The sequence below is a fragment of the Bombina bombina genome, chromosome 1, assembly GCF_027579735.1.
Source record: "Bombina bombina isolate aBomBom1 chromosome 1, aBomBom1.pri, whole genome shotgun sequence".
Lineage (NCBI taxonomy): Eukaryota > Metazoa > Chordata > Amphibia > Anura > Bombinatoridae > Bombina > Bombina bombina.
In genome coordinates, this window is record NC_069499.1 from 1,442,692,547 (window position 1) to 1,442,718,531 (window position 25,985).

General features: G+C 37.5%; 1 protein-coding gene across 1 annotated transcript in view; it reads right to left on the bottom strand.

Annotated features, from left to right (window-relative positions):
- Nucleotides 1–25,985, bottom strand: part of LOC128666041 (vomeronasal type-2 receptor 26-like) — a 134,706-nt gene that overhangs the window by 94,270 nt on the left and 14,451 nt on the right. The window contains exon 3 of the mRNA XM_053720410.1: nt 2,243–2,534. Coding sequence (XP_053576385.1) covers nt 2,243–2,534 — 292 coding nt within the window. The remainder of the gene's footprint in view (nt 1–2,242; nt 2,535–25,985) is intronic.

Consider the following 25,985-nt stretch of genomic DNA (forward strand, 5'->3'; position numbering starts at 1 on the left):
TATACTGAGGTGCATTTATATCGGTATTTTAATTTTGCAGAAGGAAAGAAAGTTAAAAAAACTAAGTATATCTTTTCTTTGGCAATGAAAGAGTTAACCACCAGAGGGCATCTTAGAAAAGCTTGCTTTCTTAGTAACTTTCTCTCTGGTTTTATGACAGCTTTTGTTATGCTAACACAGCGATAAAAGCACTGGAATCCTTTTGTCCCATATCAGGCCTCCGGTGTGCGCACTTTTAATTAACAGTGACAGGCTGACATAGGTATTACACAAGTCAATTACTGCTAAAGAGTTTAGGCGGCACTGACTGTCTACACTTACACAGACAGTAACTCTCCTGTCCTCGCTTCAGCCCTAGCCTACCAGCCCGCTCTCATTAGTGTGCACTGTGCGGCAGCTAACACTTAATGCCTCCTCTGCTAGTAACATTAATATTTTATTGCCTAATGATTAGGCAATAAAATGTTAATGTCGCTAGCAGAGGAGGCATTAAGTGTTAGCTGCTGCACAGTGCACGCTAATGAGATCATTCCTACGGTACCTACTTGTCAGGAGTCAGACTCAGCCCGCCCATACCTGAGTAAAGTGAAACCGGCTCTTCCACATGAGTCTCTGGCTGTCTCTGTCGCCGCTGACTGGATGCCTTCTTGTTCTCCTAACCCCAGGCTGTTGCCGCCAAAAATGTGCATGCGTGCGTGCGTGCGCCAGTTTTAAAAAAAAACCCAAAACAAATACATGCAATTGGCTGAGACTGAGAGTGTATGAAGCGGCACTTTCAAGTTTTTTTTTTTTCAGCCGCATTATTCACTTCAGTGCAGCCACGGCAAATGCCGCCCCTCAAAATATGCCGCCCTAGGCACTGGCCTCGTTGGCCTATGCCTTAATACGCCCCTGCCTCAGTGATCAACTGGCTATAAAAACTTGTATAGGGGCTTCTGGGTGTTTAAAAGGGGCTTCTGGGTGTTAAAATAAGGGTTTGTTGGGGGTTTCTAGGCCTTTTTGTGAAATGTTATAAATGCCTAGAGTCCCCCAGCCTGCAAACAGTTTAGGGAAGTGTAGAGGGTTTTTATTTTATTTTTTAAGTATGTGTCTTTTGACATTTTACCCCAAAGGACCCATCATTTGCAAGAGTAGGTAATTTCCTTTCAAATAGTCTTGGGGGTTTCTAGGATTTAAGGGAGCCAAGATTCAGGGGTTTAAATACTTAACTCTATCCAGCTTCTTTAAGTCCTATGTAGATGCTGATTCATGTCCTTATTCTGGGGCCTAATGACATCACCACGTGTGGTTAAGATGTTAAAGAGATATGGTATACGACAAAGTGTTGGAGTGGGAAGTGTTTAAAGATCTATATGCATGTGTGCATATATGTGTAGAGTTTTTTTAGGGGCCTTTTATTTTTAAGGGGACTGTAGTTTTAGAATAGGGCTTGTACTAGTTAGGGGTTTTTATTTTTGGTAAATTTTTTTTCTTTAATTCTAGTGTTTTTTAATTCTCTGTGTTGCTAGTGTTTTGTTTTGTTTTCTAGTAACCTAGGGGGTCATAGATTAGGGGTCTTGGGGGTTTAGCTGTTAGGATGTTAGAGGGTATTCTGTGATGGGGTGTGGCGGTTAGGAGATTCATAGTGGAAGGAGTTTATTGCAGTGGGTTAGATTGTGGTTTATGGGTTAATACTGTAGTGGGGTAATTTGCAATGGAGGATGTGGTAGTTTAGAGGTTAATAGTGTAGCAGAGTAATTTGTGTTGGGGGATTTAGAGGTTTAGGGGTTAATAATGCAGCGGGGTAATTTGTGGTGGGGGGGTGTGGTGGTTTAGGGGTTAATATTGTAGGTGGAAAAACGTTATTATCTTTTTGTTTTTTGTTGTTTAGTGCGTTCCTGTGAGTTTGCGCAAACAAATTTGCTATATTTTAAACACCACATCACTTGTAATGTGGATTCAAGTGCAAAAAAAAAATCAAGTTTGCGCTCCTCATTTTAACGATAGTGCGCCACTTGTAAACTAGGCCTCAGTCAGTATTATTTACTATTCAGGTACAGAGTATATATAATTATGCTATATCCATTGTATAGTTATATTTATTCATATTGTGAATTATTTATATCAAGTGTTTTTTTTTTCTATATTACTCCATACACTGCAAATATTATTTATTGAACCAAGCTCTGAATATAATAAAAATAAAAATGTGAGTCAACAAGACTAGGTGTAATATTAGACAACTATTTATGTGTATACTTACCTGTGGAACCTTGTACATTCCAAATATCCTGGCTAGCATGAGAGAAGCTGTGGTAGATGTGCCATCAATAAATGCCATCATCTTAGGTAAGTTACCACAGTAATAGTTGGGTATTTGTACCTCCTTCCCAGAAAGAAGTTGAAAAATGCCAGAAAGTGACCTCCGCTCATTCACGCACGTGTCCAATAAGTAGAAGCCAAGTGTCACATTAGGCAAAATTTCTGGATTTCTGTTGATCTCATTTACAGCAAATGTAAAGGCCATGTAATTCTGGTATTTTTTCAGATCCAGCCTTAATTTAAAAATAAAAGAAATATAGTGTAATACAGTCCCAATAATTACCTGTTTTACTCTGACAGGTAACAGAAACTCCTGGGTAATCACAGGACTCCCGCTCTCTTGTTATAGCCTAAAACATTTCTTACAATACATATGTATAATATAATACAAATAACCTTAAAAGTTCCAAACCCCTTCACAGTTCTTGTGAGAGTCTCTAATACGGGGATGGTATAGAATTATCTCAGATGCTCAAACTCCGGTTAGACTACATAAAAGGTTTGGGCCGCCCCCTCCCAGTGACATAAGCCAAACAGAGGGGCAGATTACAAGGCGTGCTATTTAGCCAGAAGTAAACTTTTAATGCACGCTGGTTATCATGCATATCACAAACGAAAGTAAAATGTCTGCAAGCAAGCGAATGATGAGTGTTGCATACCTGTATATATGTGTTTATATGTGCATTTATGTATATACATATACACATATAAACATAAATACACATGTATACGCATATATACATATGCATATATAAATACATAAATGTGTATATGTATGTATATACACAATATAGCCCTTTCCATACAAATACCATGTCATATACAATATACCTTTTAACCATTATAGCTTTATATATATATTTATATGAATACTTTTTTATCAGACTGTGTATATATGAGTGTAACACTTTATTTTAATGTTTTTATGTATTATCTCTCCTGAAAACCACCCCCACTCTTTTGTCCTCTTTTACCACACTTTGCCAAGTCCTTTTTGCAAATTGCATGCAACAAAAACATTTTATTTCATGATTCAGACAGTTTAATGTATTTAAATTATTAAATGACTTCATTCTCTTTGTATCCTATGTTGAAGATACAGCAATGCACTACTGGAAACTTTGCTTTGGTGAGAAAATGACAGTATATATATATATATATATATATATATATATATATATATATATATATATATATATATATATATATATATATATATATATGTGTGTAACCACTAATTAGCAGCTAGCTCCCTGCCGTGCATTGTTGCTTTTTAGTCTACCTAGGTATGCTTTTCAACAAACAATAGCAGTAGAAAGAAGCAAATTAGATAACAGTAGTACATTGGAAAGCTGTTTAAAATTGCATGCTCAATCTGATTCATGAAGTTTAATTTTGACTTTACGATCCCTGTACAATCCTGTCCTTTAATGTATAATAAAATTTCCAGTTTTTTTTTCCTTAAAGGGACATAATACTCATATGATAAATCACTTGAAACTGATGCAGTATAACTGTAAAAAGCTGACAGGAAAATATCATCTGAGCATCTCTATGTAAAAAAGGAACATATTTTACCTCACGACTTCCTTAGCTCAGCAGAGTAAGCTCTGTGTAAAAAGTTATACTCAGCTGCAGGTAAAAAAAAGAAAAAGAAATAAACAGTAGCTGAGGTCATGAACTCTTTTACTGTGATCTCATGAGATTTGACTTAACTGAATAGGGAAATAAGATGAGTGTGCACGAAAGCTCACTCCCTTAGCTGTCATGGGACAGACATACTGATTTGCTGCTTAGAAGTCCTTTACAATGGGATGTGGCTACTGAGAAACTTTTGAGGTAAAATATCTTTCTTTTTTACATAGAGATGATCAGGTGATATTTTCTAGTCAGCTTTTTACAGCTATGCTGCATCACTTTCAAGTGTTTCAACATTTGGGTATCATTGCCCTTTAACCTTAAATTCTCATTTCCAAACATTTCTTTTATTTTACTTCCCCCATCTTTTCCCACACATCTCCCTTACTATCAATCGCCTAGATTATGAGAGGTCCCAACGCTGCTTTTTAACGCCCGCTAGTATTACAAGTCTGGAAGGTACAGGTGTACCGCTCACTTTTTTTCTGCGACTCGAGCATACCGCAAATCCCCTTACGTCAATTGCGTATCCTATCTTTTCTATGGGATTTTCCTAATGCCGGTATTACGAGTCTTGGGAAAAGTGAGCGGTACACCCTCTCCTGTGAAGACTCCTACCGCATTTAAAAGTCAGTAGTTAAGAGTTTTATGGGCTAACGCCGTAAAATAAAACTCTTTACTAAAGATCTAAAAAGTACACTAACCCCCATAAATTACCTATTAACCCCTAAACCGACCCCCCCCCCACATCGCAAACACTAATACAATTATTTAACCCCTAATCTGCTGACCGTACATCGCCGCCACTTTAATAAATGTATTAACCCCTAAACCGCCACACTCCCGCCTCGCAAACACTAGTTAAATTTTATTAACTCCTAATCTGCCGTCCCTAACATCGCCGACACCTACCTACAATTATTAACCCCTAATCTTCCGTCCACAACGTCGCCGACACTATATTAAATGTATTAACCCCTAAACCAAAGTCTAACCCTAACCCCCCCTATCTTAAATATAATTTAAATAAATCTAAATAAAATAACTACAATTAAATAAATTATTCCTATTTAAAACTAAATGCTTACCTGTTAAATAAACCCTAAGCTAGCTACAATATTACTAATAATTACATTGTAGCTAGCTTAGGATTTATTTTTATTTTACAGGCAACTTTGTATTTATTTTAACTAGGTACAATAGTTATTACATAGTTATTAAATATTTAATAACTCCCTAGCTAAAATAAATACAAATTTACCTGTAAAATAAACCCTAACCTAAGTTACAATTATACCTAACACTACACTATAATTAAATTATTTACCTAAACTAACTACAATTAATTACAATTAAATTAAATAAACTAAATTACGAAAAAAACAAGCACTAAATTACAGAAAATAAAAAAGAAATTACAAATTTTTAAACTAATTATACCTAATTTAATCCCCCTAATAAAATTAAAAAGTCCCCCAAAATAAAAAATTTCCCTACACTATACTAAATTGCAAATAGCCCTTAAAAGGGCCTTTTGCGGGGCATCGCCCCAAAGTAATTAGCTCTTTTACCTGTAAAAACTTACAATACCCCCCAACATTAAAACCCACCACCCACACACCCAACCCTACTCTAAAACCCACCCAATTCCCCCTTAAAAAAAAAACTAACACTAACCCCTTGAAGATCACCTTATCTTGAGAAGTCTTCACCCAGCCGAGCCGAAGTCCTCCAAGAAGCCGGGCAGAAGTGGTCCTCCAGACGGCAGAAGTCTTCATCCGATCCGGGCAGAAGAGGTCCTCCAGACGGCAGAAGTCTTCATCCAGGTGGCATCTTCTATCTTCATCCTTCCGGTGTGGAGCGGGTCCATCTTCAATCCAACCGATGCGGAGCATCCTCTTCCATCGACGTCCTAACGAAGAATGAAGGTTCCTTTAAATGACATCATCCAAGATGGCGTCCCTTCAATTCCGATTGGCTGATAGAATTCTATCAGCCAATCAGAATTAAGGTAGGAAAAATCCTATTGGCTGATGCAAACCCTTTGAGTGCTAATGACAGCTCTGAGCCGTCACAGAGTTTCTCACTCTGGTGCTAATGATGGCTCAGAGCCGTCATGAGCACTCTCCCATCTTGAGGGAGAGGGGGCTCCTTACTGCTCCTACCCCAGAGATCGTGCCTGTAGAGTGACAGGCATCGCCGGGGCTTCATGTGATGTGCAGTGACGTCACGCGCAACTTTATTTATACTTAACAATGTTAAGTATAGGAGGAGGGGGCATGCTGCTTAGAAGCCTGTATCTCAGCTAAGCAGCTACAGACCCCCAAGACCCATTGTTGGAAAGGCAATCACCTAACATTTCCAACAGTGTAAGTCTTGGGAGTCTGTATAAAAAAATTAAAAAGTTAAAAAAAATTATTTAAAAAAAAAAAAATATATTAGCACCCAGGTGGGAAATGGCTTAGCAGCCAAAGGGTTAAAGGAACCTTCATTCTTCGTTAGGACGTCGATGGAAGAGGATGCTTCGCATCGGCTGGATTGAAGATGGACCTGCTCCGCGCCGGAAGGATGAAGATAGAAGATGCCGCCTGGATGAAGACTTCTGCCGTCTGGAGGACCTCATCTGCCCGGATCGGATGAAGTCTTCTGCCGTCTGGAGGACCATTTCTGCCTGGCTTCTTGGAGGACTTTGGCCCGGCTGGGTGAAGACGGCTCAAGGTAGGGTGATCTTCAAGGGGTTATTGTTAGGTTTTTTTAAGGGGGGATTGGGTGGGTTTTAGAGTAGAGAGATGTTTAGGTCCTCAATAAATTAATTACTTTGTATCCATGTGCTGGCATCCTTTTTGAATATTTTATATTGCTTTGGGGTATAGCAGTTTAACCCCTATGCCAAAGCATTAACAGTCGTGTTGTCTCATATTCACTGATTCTATTGGGTTTTATAGTAGGGTTGGTTGTGTGGTGGTGGGTTTTAATGTTGGGGGGGTATTGTATTTTTTTACAGGTGAAAGAGCTGATTACTTTGGGGCAATGCCCCGCAAAAGGCCCTTTTAAGGGCTATTTGTAATTTAGTATAGGATAGGGAATTTTTTTTTATTTTGGGGGACTTTTTTATTTTATTAGGGGGATTAGATTAGGTGTAATTAGTTAAAAAAAAGTTTATTTAATTTAATTGTAATTAATTGTAGTTAGTTTAGGTAATTAATTTAATTATAGTGTAGTGTTAGGTGTAATTGTAACTTAGGTTATGGTTTATTTTACTGGTAAATTTGTATTTATTTTAGCTAGGGAGTTATTAAATATTTAATAACTATTTAAGAACTATTCTACCTAGTTAAAATAAATGCAAAGCTGCCTGTAAAATAAAAATAAATCCTAAGCTAGCTACAATGTAACTATTAGTTATAATGTAGCTAGCTTAGGGTTTATTTAACAGGTAAGTATTTAGTTTTAAATAGGAATAATGTAGTTAATACTAGTAAATTTATTTAGATGTATTTAAATTATAATTAAGTTAGAGGGTGTTAGGGTTAGACTTAGGTTTAGGGGTTAATAACTTTGTTATAGTGACGGCGACGTTGGCGGCGGCAGATTAGGGGTTAATAAATTTAATATAGTTGCAGAGACATTGGGGGCGGCAGATTAGGGGTTAATAACTAGAATGTAGGTGTAGGCGATGTTGAGGGTGACAGATTAGGGGTTCATAGGTATAATGTAGCTGGCGGCGGTGTCCGAAGCGGCAGATTAGGGGTTAATAAGGTTATGCAGGTGGCAGCGATGTCGGGGTCGGCAGATTAGGGGTTAATAAGTGTTAGATTAGGGGTGTTTAGACTCGGGGTTCATGTTAGGGTGTTAGGTGCAGACATAAAATATATTTCCCCATGGGAAACAATGGGGCTGCGTTAAGAGCTGAACGCTGCTTTTTTGCAGGTGTTAGGTTTTTTTTCAGCCGAATCTGCCCCATTGTTTCCTATGGGGAAATTGTGCACGAGCATGTTCAGCCAGCTCACCGCTACCGTAAGCAGCGCTGGTATTGAGGTGAGATGTGGAGCTAAATTTTGCTCAACGCTAACTTTTTAGAGGCTAACGCCGGGTTGGAAAAAGCCTGTAATACCAGCGTTGTTTGTAGGTGAGCGGTGAGCTGGAACTGAGCGTTAGCACCGCACAGCTTTACCGGCAAAACTCGTAATCTAGCCGAATATTCTTTAAAATCATGGCAATATATATATATATGTATAAACATATATAAATACTGTATCACCCACATTACATTTAGTGTGTGATCATTCTAAGCAATATTACACTTTTGCTAGTAAGGAAGTGTTTTTAAATCATATTAAATAGTATTATTGTTTTTATCAAATGTATTGATTTTTAGAGTTCCTCCACTATGTATATGGGTATGAAAAACCTATATATTACAGTAGATAAACATTCTGAATATATATACATATAACACAAAAAATAAATAAATCATTAATTGGTTAATATATGAAAGAGGAAATCACTTGAACTAGTATGACTATATCTACCTATCTATCTGTCTATCTATCTATCTATCTATCTATCTATCTATCTATCTATCTAATAAACATATTTAAATACTGTATCACCCACATTACATTTAGTGTGTGATTATTTTAAGCAATTTTACACTTTTGCTAAGAAAGTGCTTTTAAATATATGTTTTTGTCACAACCTTAATCACAGAATTTACGTTTTGTTTAAAAAAAAAAAAAAAAGGCTGAATATAACAAAGATATATTATAGTACAATATGGTACAGTGTGGATTGGATAAAGAAAGAAAAATATAAAAAGATAATGCTACTTCAATACATAAATATACTGTATATATATATATATATATATATATATATATATATATATATATATATATATATATATATATATATAAATCATAGAGAAAATCAATTGAATTAGCATTATATATTTTTTTTTTTTTCTGCATCCAATCCACACTGTATTTGTATTATATACAGACATGTTATGAACAAAACATAGATTCTGTGGTTAAGGTTGTGACAAAAACATTTATATTTAAAGGCACTTTCTCAGCAAAAGTGTAATATTGCTTAGAATAATCACACACTAGATGTAATGTGGGTGATACAGTATTTATATGTTTATTAGATAGATAGATATATATATATGTGTTGAGAATGATGTTTATCTACTGTTTTTCATACCCATATACATAGTTGAGGAATTCTATGAGGGGCCGTTAGGGACATAATTCAGCTTTGCTTTTACTTCACTTTCGTCAAAGAAACGGTTACATCATATAGTGAGAAATTTGTATCATATAATGAAATGCATATTCTATATAGTGAAATCCATATGTCATATACTGAAATCCATGTATCATATAATGAAATTGATATACTATATACTGAAATCCATATATTATATACTGAAATGAATATATCATATACTGAAATCAATATACCACAGAATGAAACACATATGCCATATAGTGAAATCAATATGTTATATACTGAATTTCATGGCATATACTGAAATCAGTGTCATATACTGAAATCCATGTATCATATAATGAAATTGATTTACTATATACTGAAATCCATATATTATATACAGGGAGTGCAGAATTATTAGGCAAATTAGTATTTTGACCACATCATCCTCTTAATGCATGTTGTCTTACTCCAAGCTGTATAGGCTCGAAAGCCTACTACCAATTAAGCATATTAGGTGATGTGCATCTCTGTAATGAGAAGGGGTGTGGTCTAATGACATCAACACCCTATATCAGGTGTGCATAATTATTAGGCAACTTCCTTTCCTTTGGCAAAATGGGTCAAAAGAAGGACTTGACAGGCTCAGAAAAGTCAAAAATAGTGAGATATCTTGCAGAGGGATGCAGCACTCTTAAAATTGCAAAGCTTCTGAAGCGTGATCATCAAACAATCAAGCGTTTCATTCAAAATAGTCAACAGGGTCGCAAGAAGCGTGTGGAAAAACCAAGGCGCAAAATAACTGCCCATGAACTGAGAAAAGTCAAGCGTGCAGCTGCCAAGATGCCACTTGCCACCAGTTTGGCCATATTTCAGAGCTGCAACATCACTGGAGTGCCCAAAAGCACAAGGTGTGCAATACTCAGAGACATGGCCAAGGTAAGAAAGGCTGAAAGACGACCACCACTGAACAAGACACACAAGCTGAAACGTCAAGACTGGGCCAAAAAATATCTCAAGACTGATTTTTCTAAGGTTTTATGGACTGATGAAATGAGAGTGAGTCTTGATGGGTCAGATGGATGGGCCCGTGGCTGGATTGGTAAATGGCAGAGAGCTCCAGTCCGACTCAGACGCCAGCAAGGTGGAGGTGGAGTACTGGTTTGGGCTGGTATCATCAAAGATGAGCTTGTGGGGCCTTTTCGGGTTGAGGATGGAGTCGAGCTCAACTCCCAGTCCTACTGCCAGTTTCTGGAAGACACCTTCTTCAAGCAGTGGTACAGGAAGAAGTCTGCATCCTTCTAGAAAAACATGATTTTCATGCAGGACAATGCTCCATCACACGCGTTCAAGTACTCCACAGCGTGGCTGGCAAGAAAGGGTATAAAAGAAGAAAATCTAATGACATGGCCTCCTTGTTCACCTGATCTGAACCCCATTGAGAACCTGTGGTCCATCATCAAATGTGAGATTTACAAGGAGGGAAAACAGTACACCTCTCTGAACAGTGTCTGGGAGGCTGTGGTTGCTGCTTCACGCAATGTTGATGGTGAACAGATCAAAACACTGACAGAATCCATGGATGGCAGGCTTTTGAGTGTCCTTGCAAAGAAAGGTGGCTATATTGGTCACTGATTTGTTTTTGTTTTGTTTTTGAATGTCAGAAATGTATATTTGTGAATGTTGAGATGTTATATTGGTTTCACTGGCAAAAATAAATAATTGAAATGGGTATATATTTGTTTTTTGTTAAGTTGCCTAATAATTATGCACAGTAATAGTCACCTGCACACACAGATATCCCCCTAAAATAGCTATAACTAAAAACAAACTAAAAACTACTTCCAAAACTATTCAGCTTTGATATTAATGAGTTTTTTGGGTTCATTGAGAACATGGTTGTTGTTCAATAATAAAATTAATCCTCAAAAATACAACTTGCCTAATAATTCTGCACTCCCTGTACTGAAATGAATATATCATATACTGAAATCAATATATCACAGAATGAAACGCATATGCCATATAGTGAAATCGATATGTTATATACTGAATTTCATGGCATTAACTGAAATCAATGTCATATACTGAAATGTATATCCTATATAATGAAATCCACATACCATATACTGAAAACCATATGCTGTATACTGAAATACATATGTCATATACTGAAATGTATATGCTATATAATGAAATCCATATGTAATATAATGAAATGTACAGGTATACCCCACTCATACAGCGGGTTAGGGACCGGAGCTCCGCTGTAAAGTGAAAACCGCCTTAAAGTGAAACAAGGCCGTTTTAGCTTTCTTTTCACTTGCCAGTGTGTTTAAAAACTTGAAAACATGTTTGAACTAACATATATTAGGGGTGCAATAGTGCTACATTTAGTTTAACACTAGCACAGCACAGTATTCAATAAATAGTGTACCTGTAAAATAGTGACAATTATGGTAGTAAAATTTGCCAGACTATAGCACTGAGACACAGATTGCACTGTAATGCTGTAAACAGAGTGAAATAAGCATAACAAAATGGTGCCAGTCACTTTTCTCGCAATCTCACGATGATTACAGCACTGTTTCAAAATCCTTAGAGGTTGAACTTCAGCTCCACAAAGCGCTGTATTAGCGAAGCGCTGTAAAGTAAAGCGCTGTAAAGTGGGGTATACCTGTATATGCTTTATACTGAAATGCATATATCATATACTGAAATCCATATTTCATATACTGAAATCCATATCTTATATATTGAAATCCATGTCATATACTGAAATATATGTCATATAATGAAATTCATATGCTATATAGGGAAAAGCATATATCATATAATGAAATCCATATATCATGTACTGAAATCCATGTCATATAATGAAATGCATATTCTATATAGTGAAATGCATATTCTATATAGTGAAATCCATATTCTATATACTGAAACTGATATGGAGTGAAAATTGTATTTTCATATACTGAAACTGATATGGAGTGAAAATTGTAATTTCATATACTAAAACTGATATGGAGTGAAAATTGTACTTTCATATACTGAAACTGATATGGCGTGAAAATTGTATTTTCATATACTGAAACTGATATGGAGTGAAAATTGTATTTTCATATACTGAAATTACTCATCAGTCACATGACACTGACCTTGCCCTGACCCTGGCTCCTTTTCCCTGTGAGTTATTCTACTTTTGCAGGCAAAAGAAGCAAATCTAGCTGCTGCAAAAGGTAAGTACAATCATGACTATCCTGTGTTCTCAGCTAGAATAGAGAGAGAGACCCCCAGACAAGAGAGAGACCCCCAGACAGTACAGACCCTGATCAGACATGCACAACAGCCTCCAGACCTAAAGATACATGTCAGGTTTACTCTGAGGTGGGGGGACAAATTGTAATCCTTGCTTCTTTCAAGGTAGCCATGAGTTTTAACATATGCATCATTATCATCTATCTGTATATCTATTTATCTAACATATCTGCTATCTATCTATACAGTATCTATTTATCTATCTATCCATCTATACAGTATCTATCTATAAACTATTTATCTATCTCTCTCTCTCTCTATCTACTGTATTTGTCAATCTATCTACAGGAGAGTTTAAATGCAGAATGCTTCCATGTATTGCCCACTTGCTGATCTGCCATACAGTGTATAACATTAGGAAGTTTGGGATTCTAATAGTGTGTAAAAAAAAAAACTTGCTTAAAGGGACAATAAAGTAAAAATTGCACATTCATAATTTAAATAGAGCATGTAGTTTTAAACAACTTTCAAGTTTGATTCTATTATATAATTTGCTCACTTCCCTTGGTATCCTTTGTTGAAAAACAGATCTAGGCAGGCTCAGGAGCAGCAAAGCAATACTGATTTATAGCTGCTGATTGGTGGCTACACATATATTCCTCTTGTTCAGCTAGCTCACACTTAGGGTTGCCACCCACCCCGGTATCACCGGGACAGTCCCGGTCTGGTGGTGTATGTCCCATGTCCCAGAACTACCCTTAAATGTCACGGGCTAAGAGCTCCCCTGGCGCAGCAAGCAGCATTGAGCACAGATTAAAAAAAAAATAGCTGGCCAGGGGAGCTCTTAGACCGGGTCCGGGACCAGGATGAGAGAGTGAGACGGAGGCGGAGCCTGGAGTGGATAGTGTGTGGGAGGCTGTGGAGCCTGAGCGGGGAAGGATGGTTGAGGCTCGAGGAGGAGATTCGTCACGTCCTACGCTGTGATGATGCGCATAACAGTGTGCTCACTGCTCAGATCTACTATGAGCGTGCTCAGTCAGCAGAGGTGCGTGGTTTGTTCTGACCATATATTTGTTTTTATTATGCAGCCAAGTGGAAAACACAGAATTTAATTTTCTATATTTACTTTTCTGTAACTTACTGGAGTGTCTTTGTGGCAGAGAGGAATACGAAAGATGTAAAGGGGCACAACAAAAAGCACTTTTAGTCACAAGTGGCTAATAGGAAAAAACTGAATTCATTGCATATTTGTGTAAATCGGTATGGTTTTGCAGTTCAATATCATCCTTACATCTATGTAAGAGCCTTAGGTAACCAGGCTATCCCTACATTACATTTTTTAGCACTAGAGAGAGAGCTGTAGAATTCATTCTTATGTCATAGCTTACATTCTTATCACTGACGCTCACTCATCTCTGCATCCTTAGGCCTAGATTTGGAGTTCGGCGGTAGCCGTCAAAACCAGCGTTAGAGGCTCCTAACGCTGGTTTTGGCCGCCCGCTGGTATTTGGAGTCAGTGATTAAAGGGTCTAACGCTCACTTTTCAGCCGCGACTTTTCCATACCGCAGATCCCCCTACGCCATTTGCGTAGCCTATCTTTTCAATGGGATCTTTCTAACGCCGGTATTTAGAGTCGTTTCTGAAGTGAGCGTTAGAGCTCTAACGACAAAACTCCAGCCGCAGGAAAATAGCAGGAGTTAAGAGCTTTCTGGGCTAACGCCGGTTCATAAAGCTCTTAACTACTGTACCCTAAAGTACACTAACACCCATAAACTACCTATGTACCCCTAAACCGAGGTCCCCCCACACCGCCGCCACTCGATTAAAATTTTTAACCCCTAATCTGCCGACCGCCACCTACGTTATATTTATGTACCCCTAATCTGCTGCCCCTAACCCCGCCGACCCCTGTATTACATTTATTAACCCCTAACTTGCCCCCCACAACGTCGCCGCCAGCTACTTAAAATAATTAACCCCTAATCTTCCGACCGCAAATCGCCGCCACCTACGTTATCCCTATGTACCCCTAATCTGCTGCCCCTAACATCGCCGACCCCTATATTATATTTATTAACCCCTAATCTGCCCCCCTCAACGTCGCCGACACCTGCCTACACTTATTAACTCCTAATCTGCCGAGCGGACCTGAGCGTTACTATAATAAATGTATTAACCCCTAATCCGCCTCACTAACCCTATCATAAATAGTATTAACCCCTAATCTGCCCTCCCTAACATCTCTGACACCTAACTTCAATTATTAACCCCTAATCTGCCGACCGGAGCTCACCGCTATTCTAATAAATGTATTAACCCCTAAAGCTAAGTCTAACCCTAACACTAACACCCCCCTAAGTTAAATATAATTTAAATCTAACGAAATAAATTAACTCTTATTAAATAAATTATTCCTATTTAAAGCTAAATACTTACCTGTAAAATAAATCCTAATATAGCTACAATATAAATTATAATTATATTATAGCTATTTTAGGATTAATATTTATTTTACAGGCAACTTTGTAATTATTTTAACCAGGTACAATAGCTATTAAATAGTTAAGAACTATTTAATAGTTACCTAGTTAAAATAATAACAAATTTACCTGTAAAATAAATCCTAACCTATAATTAAACCTAACACTACCCTATCAATAAAATAATTAAATAAACTACCTACAATTACCTACAATTAACCTAACACTACACTATCAATAAATTAATTAAACACAATTCCTACAAATAAATACAATTAAATAAACTAGCTAAAGTACAAAAAATAAAAAAGAACTAAGTTACAGAAAATAAAAAAATATTTACAAACATAAGAAAAATATTACAACAATTTTAAACTAATTACACCTACTCTAAGCCCCCTAATAAAATAACAAAGCCCCCCAAAATAAAAAATTCCCTACCCTATTCTAAATTAAAAAAGTTACAAGCTCTTTTACCTTACCAGCCCTGAACAGGGCCCTTTGCGGGGCATGCCCCAAGAATTTCAGCTTTTTTGCCTGTAAAAAAAAACATACAATACCCCCCCCAAACATTACAACCCACCACCCACATACCCCTAATCTAACCCAAACCCCCTTAAAGAAACCTAACACTAAGCCCCTGAAGATCTTCCTACCTTGTCTTCACCATACCAGGTTCACCGATCCGTCCTGGCTCCAACATCTTCATCCAACCCAAGCGGGGGTTGGCGATCCATAATCCGGTCCAGAAGAGGCTCCAAAGTCTTCCTCCTATCCGGCAAGAAGAGGACATCCGGACCGGCAAACATCTACTCCAAGGGTTAGTGAGGCGGATTAGGGGTTAATAACTTTATTATAGTAGCGCTCAGGTCCGCTCGGCAGATTAGGGGTTAATAAGTGTAGGCAGGTGTCGGCGACGTTGTGGGGGGCAGGTTAGGGGTTAATAAATATAATATAGGGGTCGGCGGTGTTAGGGGTAGCAGATTAGGGGTACATAGGGATAACGTAGGTGGCGGCGCTTTGCGGTCGGCAGATTAGGGGTTAATTATTGTAGGTAGCTGGCGGCGACGTTGTGGGGGGCAGATTAGGGGTTAATAAATATAATATAGGGGTCGGCGGTGTTAGGGGCAGCAGATTAGGGGTACATAGGGATAACGTAGGTGGCGGCGGTTTACGGAGCGGCAGATTAGGGGTTAAAAACAATATGCAGGGGTCAGCGATAGCGGGGGCGGCAGATTAGGGGTTAATAAGTGTAAGGTTAGGGGTGTTTAGACTCGGGGTACATGTTAGAGTGTTAGGTGCAGACGTAGGAAGTGTTTCCCCATAGGAAACAATGGGGCTGCGTTAGGAGCTGAACGCTGCTTTTTTGCAGGTGTTAGGTTTTTTTTCAGCTCAAACAGCCCCATTGTTTTCTATGGGGGAATCGTGCACGAGCACGTTTTTGAGGCCGGCCGCGTCCGTAAGCAACTCTGGTATCGAGAGTTGCATTTGCGGTAAAAATGCTCTACGCTCCTTTTTTGGAGCCTAACGCAGCATTTGTTTGAACTCTCGATACCAGAGTTAATTTTATGGTGCGGCCAGAAAAAAGCCCGCGGAGCGTTAACAGCCCTTTTACCGCCGAACTCCAAATCTAGGCCTCTGTGAATTCAGAGAACTTGCACTAACCCAGCTGCTAAAAGTTTAAAATAATTGTCTCAGATATTTTTTGTGATGCATGTAGATCCAACATTTTCTTTTTAGAATTCATATAATTATCCAGTTTTAGAAACCTTTTACAACTTCAGTGTGTGACTGTGTGTATCTGTGTGTCTGAGAGTGTGCAACTGTGTGTGTGTATCTGTGTGTTTGTGTGTGTATGTATCTGTGTGTGTGTGTGTGTGTGTGTGTATGTATCTGTGTGTGTATCTGTGTGTGTGTGTGTGTATCTCTGTGTGTGTATCTCTGTGTGTGTATCTGTGTGTTTGTGTGTATCTGTGTGTGTATCTGTGTGTTTGTGTGTATCTGTGTGTGTGTGTGTGTGTGTGTGTGTGTGTATCTGTGTGTGTGTGTGTGAGAGACAGAGAGTAAATCTATATGTGTGTGTATGTCAGAGAGAGAGTGCATATCTGTGAGTCAGATAGCCTGCCCTCAGCATGGCTTACATATAGTTAATACAAGCAAATGTTTGGTCTAAACTAAAGTATTACTGGTGACTACATATGCATTTGTGTCTAATTCTATTGACCCAAAGATGTAAAGCTGTAGTGATAGGGCTAGGGACACTAGCTGATTATATATTATATAATATACCGTATATATATATATATATATATATATATATATATATATATATATATATATATATATATATATATATATACAGTATATATATATATAAATATATATATATATATATATATAGTATGTATAATAAATAAATAATATATAAAAAAAATATATATATAAAAAATAGATTTTCATATTGAATTTGAGGCCGCGAGAAGCCACGCCCCAAGACACACCCTCTCCACCCCCATTTAAAAAGTGTCCAGGAATCTTCTGGGCAAAAGGTGGCAACCCTATTCACACTAGTGCATTGTCACTCCTTTGATAAAGGATACCAAGAGAATAAAGAAAATGTGATAATAGAAGTACATTGGAAAGCTGTTCAAAAAATATCTGCCCTATCTGAATCATGAAAGATAAATACTTACACAGCATATACAGAGTAGTTCAGAAACCTGTGCCTGGCTGCCATGTTTTTTTTTCTTTCTTTAATTTTTAAATAAAGCTTTGCTAGATGATGACCTTGATAAATGAGTCTTACATGGCACAGTGCAGAGGTTTAGTAGGTACCGTGTAATATAAATATATGATTTAGTAGGTACCGTAATATATATATATATATGATTTAGTAGGTACCGTAATATATATATATATGATTTAGTATGTACTGTAATATAAATATATGATTTAGTGGTGAAAACTATTAGTGCCCCCCCCCAGTTTTGAGTGAGGTATCTTATGTGCCCCCCTATATATTGTTCCCAGAGTCACCACTGCTGCACAAAGTCTGCTGACAGCAGCAGGGAGTGCAAAAGTGTAGCTGCAGATTGCAGAAGCATGGGAGGAAGAGAGGTCATTTTTACTTAAAGGCACATGAAACCCCAACATTTTCTTTCATGATTTGGATAGAACACACAATTTAAAAAAAAAATCCAATTTACTTCCATTATCTAAGTTGCTTTGTTCTCTTGTTATCCTTTGCTTAAGAAACAGCATTGCAATACTGGCAGCTAGCTGAACACATCTATTTAGCCAATCACAAGAGACAAATGTGTGCAGGCACCAATTAGCATCAGCTCCCACTAGTGTAGGATATGTGCGTATTCTTTTTAAACAAGGGTTACCAAGAGAACGAAGCACATTTGAAAATAGAAGTGAATTGAAAAGTGTCTTAAAATTACATGCTCTGGGCGCGATCCAATATACGGCGTAGTTTTCGGCGCAAGCGAGGGAACCCGCGCTGCCCATAATTTAATCTCGCACATTGGGGTATTACATATACTGCACCGTCAAATGCTAAACTGTCGTAAGTAGGACAAACTGGCGATCTTCCGAAAACTGGGCAAATACACATTTTAGTCGGCGCCACCAACTTACGCCATTATTTTGTCCACGGAAAGTCTCAATATACAGTAGTTTTATGCAAATTAGGCTAACACTCATAAAAATGAACTAAAATCAATTATGATTTCCCCTTTTTCTCTCCTCCAAGTATTGTTAATTGTTTTTAGAACAAATGTAAAGTAAATAAGCAAGTATATGTCCACAATGTGATAAAGTACCTACAAGATCTATCCATTTGATTATGTTGTGGCTTCAAACTATTTCAAATACACAACTAAACCTTAAAAAAACAATATCATAGTATTCTGTCCCTTTAACCTTGAGATGCTGCTTAAATGTATGTGTTTGTTAAGGCTTCCAGGGAGTTACGGTAGTTTTTTAGTCAGTGCAAGGGTTGTGCGCCTGCAATTTGTGGCGAGATGAAAATGGAGTAGATTTTCTGAATTCTGCGCGCGTAAGTCCTTACGCTGTATATTGGATACCAAATTGTGCGTCTTTTCTATGTTAGTCTATGGTTAAAAAAACTACGCCCGAAGGGTGAAATATACGCGCATAACTTGTATACTATGCTTTATATAGGATACCAAAATCACGCAAAAACCGGCGTCGACGGCTTTTGCGGGCAACGCTCTATTTGTAATGGAGGCCCTTATCGGAATCATGCAAGTTTAATTTTGACTTTCCTATCCCTTTAAGTTATAGGGGCCGATTTAATAATGTGCGGGCGGACATGATCCGCTGTATCGGATCTTGCCTGCCGCACATTGACAAATTTATGACCGCATACGCTGTTGGCATTTATCATCGCACACGCATTTCTAGAGGAATGCTTGTGCAATGCCGCCCCCTGCTCATTCGCTACAAATCAGTCGCTAGCAGGGGGTGTCAATCAACCCGACTGTATCTGATCGTGCTGACTACTGTCCGCTGCCTCAGAGGTGGGGACGAGTTAAGGAGCAGCGGTCTTAAGATTGCTTATTTTTAACTTACATTTCTGACGAGCCTGAAGGATCGTGTGAAAACAGCTCGAGCCTGAAGGATCGCGCAGAAACAGCTGTATTCGCAGCTTGTTAAATTGGCCCCATAGTGTGGCTGTCTGTCATTATCAGGCATTTCCTAAATTATAACTAAATAATTCTATTATTAAAATAAGAGACTTAAATTATATGGATTTATTTATATCAAATTAAACACTGTATGCAAATAAAGCATTGTGTTTTTTTCCTAATAAAAACATATTCACTTTACCTCTATCTGTCTGAATCTATCTATCTATCTATCTATCTATCTATCTATCTATCTATCTATATCTATCTATCTATCTATCTGTCTATCATGTCTGTCTATTATCTATCTGCCTATGTCTGAATCTATCTATCTATCTATCGAAATCCATATTCTATATACTGAAACTCATATGGAGTGAAAATTGTACTTTCATATACTGAAACTGATATGGAGTGAAAATTGTATTTTCATATACTGAAATTAGTCATCAGTCACATGACCCTGACCTTGCCCTGACCCTGGCTCCTTTTCCCTGTGAGTTATTCTACTTTTTCAGGCAAAGGAAACAAATCTAGCTGCTGCAAAAGGTAAGTACAATCATGACTATCCTGTGTTCTCAGCTAGAATAGAGAGAAGAGACCCCCAGACAAGAGAGAGACCCCCAGACAAAACAGCCTCCAGACCTAAAGATACATGTCAGGTTTACTCTGAGGTGGGGGGACAAATTGTAATCCTTGCTTCTTTAAAGGAAGCCATGAGTTTTAACATATGCATCATTATCATCTATCTGTATATCTATTTATCTAACATATCTATTATATATCTATCTATACAGTATCCATCTATCTATCTATCTATCTATCTATCTATATATCTATCTATCTATCTCTATCTATCTATCTATCTATCTATCATCTATCTATCTATCTATCTATCTATCTATCTATCTATCTATCTACTGTATCTGTTAATCTATCTACAGGAGAGTTTAAATGCAGAATGCTTCCATGTATTGCCCACTTGCTGATCTGCCATACAGTGTATAACACTAGCAAGTTTGGGATTATAAAAGTGTGTAAAAAAAACTTGCTTAAAGGGATAATAAAGTAAAAATTGCACATACATGATTTAAATAGAGCATGTAGTTTTAAACAACTTCCCAGTTTGATTCTATTATATAATTTGCTCCCTTCCCTTGGTATCCTTTGTTGAAAAGCAAATCTAGGCAGGCTCAGGAGCAGCAAAGCACACTAGTGCATTGTCACTCCTTTGATAAAGGATACCAAGAGAATAAAGAAAATGTGATAATAGAAGTACATTGGAAAGCTGTTCAAAAAATATCTGCCCTATCTGAATCATGAAAGATAAATACTTACACAGCTTATACAGAGTAGTTCAGAAACCTGTGCCTGGCTACCATGTTTTTTTTTCTTTCTTTAATTTTTAAATAAAGCTTTGCTAGATGATGACCTTGATAAATGAGTCTTACATGGCACAGTGCAGAGGTTTAGTAGGTACCGTAATATATATATATGATTTAGTGGTGACAATTAGTGCCCCCCCAGTTCTGACTGTGGTATCTTATGTGGCCCCTATATATAGTTCCTAGAGTCACCACTGCTGCACAAATTCTGCTGACAGCAGCACTGAGTGCAGAAGTGTAGCTGCAGATTGCAGAAGCATGGGAGGAAAAGAGGTAATTTTTACTTAAAGGGACAGTCTAGTCAAAATTAAACTTTCATGATTCAGATAGGGCTTGCAATTTTAAACAACTTTCCAATTTACTTCTATTATCTAATTTGCTCAATTCTTTAGATATCCTTTGTTGAAGAAATAGCAATGTACATGTGTGAGCCAATCACACAAGGCCTTTATGTGCAGCAACCAATTAGCAGCTACTGAGCATATCTAGATATGCTTTTCAGCAAGTGATATCAAGAGAATGAAGCAAATTAGATAACAGAAGTAAATTAGTTGTTTAAAATGACATGCTCTTTCTAAATCATGAAAGAAAAAAATTGGGTTTCATGTCCCTTTAAATCCCCTAAAATGTATTTCATGATTTGGATAAAAAATACAATTTAAAAAAAAAAAAATACTTCCATTATCAAAATTGTTTAGTTCTCTTGTTATCCTTTGCTGAAGAAACAGCATTGCACTACTGGCAGCTAGCTGAACACATCTATTTAGCCATCACCTCCCACTAGTGTATGATATGAGCATATTATTTTTCAACAAGGGATACCACGAGAACGAAGCACATTTGAAAATAGAAGTGAATTGAAAAGTGTCTTAAAATTACTTGCTCTATCTGAATCATGCTAGTTTAATTTTGACTTTCCTATTCCTTTAAGTTATAGGGGCCTATTTAACAATGTGCGGGCGGACATGATCCGCTGTATCGGATCTTGCCTGCCGCACATCGATAAATTCCCGACAGCATATGCTGTCGGCATTTATCTTACATTTCCAATGAGCCTGAAGGATCGCGCGGAAACGGCTTGAGTCTGAAGGATCATCTCTCTCTCTCTCTCTCTCTCTCTCTCTATATATATATATATATATAAATAAATATATCTGTCTGTCTATCATCTGTCTGTCTAGCTATCATATATTTATTTGTATACCTATCTATTTATCTATCATCTCTCTCTCTCTTTATATATATATATATATATATATATATATATATATATATATTGTATATATATACAGTATATCTGTCTGTCTATCTATCTATCATCTGTCTGTCTAGCTATCATATATCTATCTATTTGTATATCTACCTATTTATCTATCATCTATCTATCTATCTATCTATCTATCTATCTATATATATATATATATATATCTGTCTATCATATGTCTCTCTGTCTAGCTTTCATACAGTTGCAAGAAAAAGTATGTGAACCCTTTGGAATGATATGGATTTCTTCACATATTGGTCATAAAATGTGATCTGATCATCATCTAAGTCACAACAATAGACAATCACAGTCTGCTTAAACTAATAACACACAAAGAATGAAATGTTGCCATGTTTTTATTGAACACACCATGTAAACATTCACAGTGCAGGTGGAAAAAGTATGTGAACCCCTAGACTAATGACATCTCCAAGAGCTAATTGGAGTGAGATGTCAGCCAACTGGAGTCCAATCAATGAGATGAGATTGGAGGTGTTGGTTACAGCTGCCCTGCCCTATAAAAAACACACACCAGTTCTTGGTTTGCTTTTCACAAGAAGCATTGCCTGATGTGAATGATGCCTCGCACAAAAGAGCTCTCAGAAGACCTACGATTAAGAATTGTTGACTTGCATATAGCTGGAAAGGGTTATAAAAGTATCTCCAAAAGCCTTGCTGTTCATCAGTCCACGGTAAGACAAATTGTCTATAAATGAAGAAAGTTCAGCACTGCTGCTACTCTCCCTAGAAGTGGCCGTCCTGTAAAGATGATTGCAAGAGCACAGCACAGACTGCTCAATGAGGTGAAGAAGAATCCTAGAGTATCAGCTAAAGACTTACAAAAGTCACTGGCAAATGCTAACATCCCTGTTAGCGAATCTACAATACGTGAAAGACTAAACAAGAATGGATTTCATGGGAGGATACCACAGAGGAAGCCACTGCTGTCCAAACAAAACATTGCTGCACATTTACAGTTTGCACAAGAGCACCTGGAAGTTCCACAGCAGTACTGGCAAAATATTCTGTGGACAGATGAAACCAAAGTTGAGTTGTTTGGAAAAAACACACAACACTTTGTGTGGCGAAAAAGAGGCACAGCACACCAACATCAAAACCTCATCCCAACTGTGAAGTATGGTGGTGGGGGCATCATGGTTTGGGGCTGCTTTGCTGTGTCAGGGCCTGGACGGATTGCTATCATCGAAGGAAAAATGAATTCCCAAGTTTATCAAGACATTTTGCAGGAGAACTTAAGGCCATCTGTCTACCAGCTGAAGCTCAACAGAAGATGGGTGTTGCAACAGGACAATGACCCAAAGCATAGAAGTAAATCAACAACAGAATGGCTTAAACAGAAGAAAATACGCCTTCTGAAGTGGCCCAGTCAGAGTCCTGACCTCAACCCGATTGAGATACTGTGGCATGACCTCAAGAAAGCGATTCACACCAGACATCCCAAGAATATTGCTGAACTGAAACAGTTCTGTAAAGAGGAATGGTCAATAATTACTCCTGACCGTTGTGCACGTCGGCTCTGCAACTACAGGAAACGTTTGGTTGAAGTTATTGCTGCTAAAGGAGGTTCAACCAGTTTATTAAATTCAAGGGTTCACATACTTTTTCCACCTGCACTGTGAATGTTTACATGGTGTGTTCAATAAAAACATGGCAACATTTCATTCTTTGTGTGTCATTATTTTAAGCAGACTGTGATTGTCTATTGTTGTGACTTAGATGATGATCAGATCACATTTTATGACCAATTTGTGCAGAAATCTATATCATTCCAAAGGGTTCACATACTTTTTCTTGCAACTGTATATTGCCAGAATGGATCCAAGAAGGGCTGAAGGATTGGTTGGGGAGCTTTTAGAAAGGACAGATCTACATGAAGTGCTCAGTTCTGTTCTTGATCAGCAAAGGAAGCCTCATACCCACAGATCATTGTTCTAGTGCTGAAGAATTATCCCAACTCTTTAGGCCTAATAGGCAAAATAAAAATGTGTGCAAAATTATCCAAGATACTTTCTCAGGAAAAAACTTCAAGCTATCTATTATCTATCTGCCTGTCTATCATTTATCTGTTTGTCTATTTATTTATTTATTTATCATCTATCTGTCTATCTATCTATCTATCTATCTATCTATCTATCTATCTGTCTGTCTAGCTATCATATATCTATCTATGTTTCTAATTGTATATTTATTTATCATTATCTATCTGTATATCTATCTCTATCATCTATCTACCTATTATCTTTCTGTCTATCTATCATCAATCTATACAGTATCTAACTTTCTATCTATCCACGGCTTTTTTGGGGAAATAAAAGTGCCGGTACTCTTTGACAGGCATGAGAATTCGTATGCTTCATTAGCAACCAAATGTGTAAGAAGGTGGCCGATCATGGCATTTGTTTTTTTTTTGCTGTTATCTTCTTGTGAGAGTGCAACACACTTTTTATGCTAACTAAGCATCCGAAATGCCAATGCCTACTTATTGATGCATTGCATTACTTCTCTGGAGCTGACTTTAATTATGTGCTTAATCACTTTGCAGAGGTATAGCACTGCTATAGCCCTTTAATACAAGTTAAATCATCAAGCTCTTTATCACCTCCCTTACTCTCATGCACATAATTGGCATAGAAATAATACAGCAAGTACCACAATGAGAAAACAGTGGTTAAATTATTATATGTGTAGCAGCAAAAAAACAAAATACTCTACTTTATATAGAAGTTATTCAGCTGTAAATTATAGTGATATTTTATCATTTTTACTTTTGCTAAAACACTACTAAGTGCCAGCTACATAGCAAGAAATACACACTCTCTACACTTGCTATAATCAGCACTGTTCTGTAAACAGAAAATCCAACCAACATACTAGCTAGCAGAAATCCAGTAGCTGTTTTCTATAACCAGTCAGAAAGTCTGGAAGAAAACATGACATGCAGTTCTGCTCACTAGATCACATATACTGTGAAAAAGTGTACACGTGCAGCCTTACAAGGGATTGTTAGAGTTAAAAACAAATTCCTAACTACAAACTGAGGCACAGTCTCCTATGTCAGAAGATAAAACCCAAGCAGTAATCAATGTATATAGTTCCAATACTGCTAGTGTGCAAGTTATGAGGAAACTGGAATACAACCTGAGTATACTGCTGTAACATGGTTCCTGCAAAGGCGAATTAATAGCAAATTAATACAAGCTACATTGCTACCCTCTAAACATTAAAAAGTATTTAAAAAAAACACAGCCGTCCTGATTAACCACCAACTTGCTGACGGCCCATATACCTGTACTTACTGTGCCTCAAACTACATATACCCCTGATTAACCAACAAATTGCTGACAGCCCATATACCTGTACTTACTGTGCCTCAGACTACATACACCACTGTTAACCACCCAATTGCTGAAAGCCCATATACCTATACTTAGGTGCCTCAAACTACATATATCCTTGATTAACCAACAAATTGCTGACAGCCCATATACTTGTACTTACTCAGTAAGTCTTACTGTGCCTCAAACTACATATACCCCTGATTAACCACCCACTTACTGACAGCCAATATACCTGTACTTACTGTGCCTCAAACTACATAAACCCCTAATTAACCACCCACTTGCTGACAGCCCATATACCTGTTCTTACTGTGAATCAAACTACATATATCCCTGATTAACCAACAAATTGCTGACAGCCCACATACCTGTACTTACTGTGCCTCAGACTACATATATCCCTGATTAAACAACAAATTGCTGA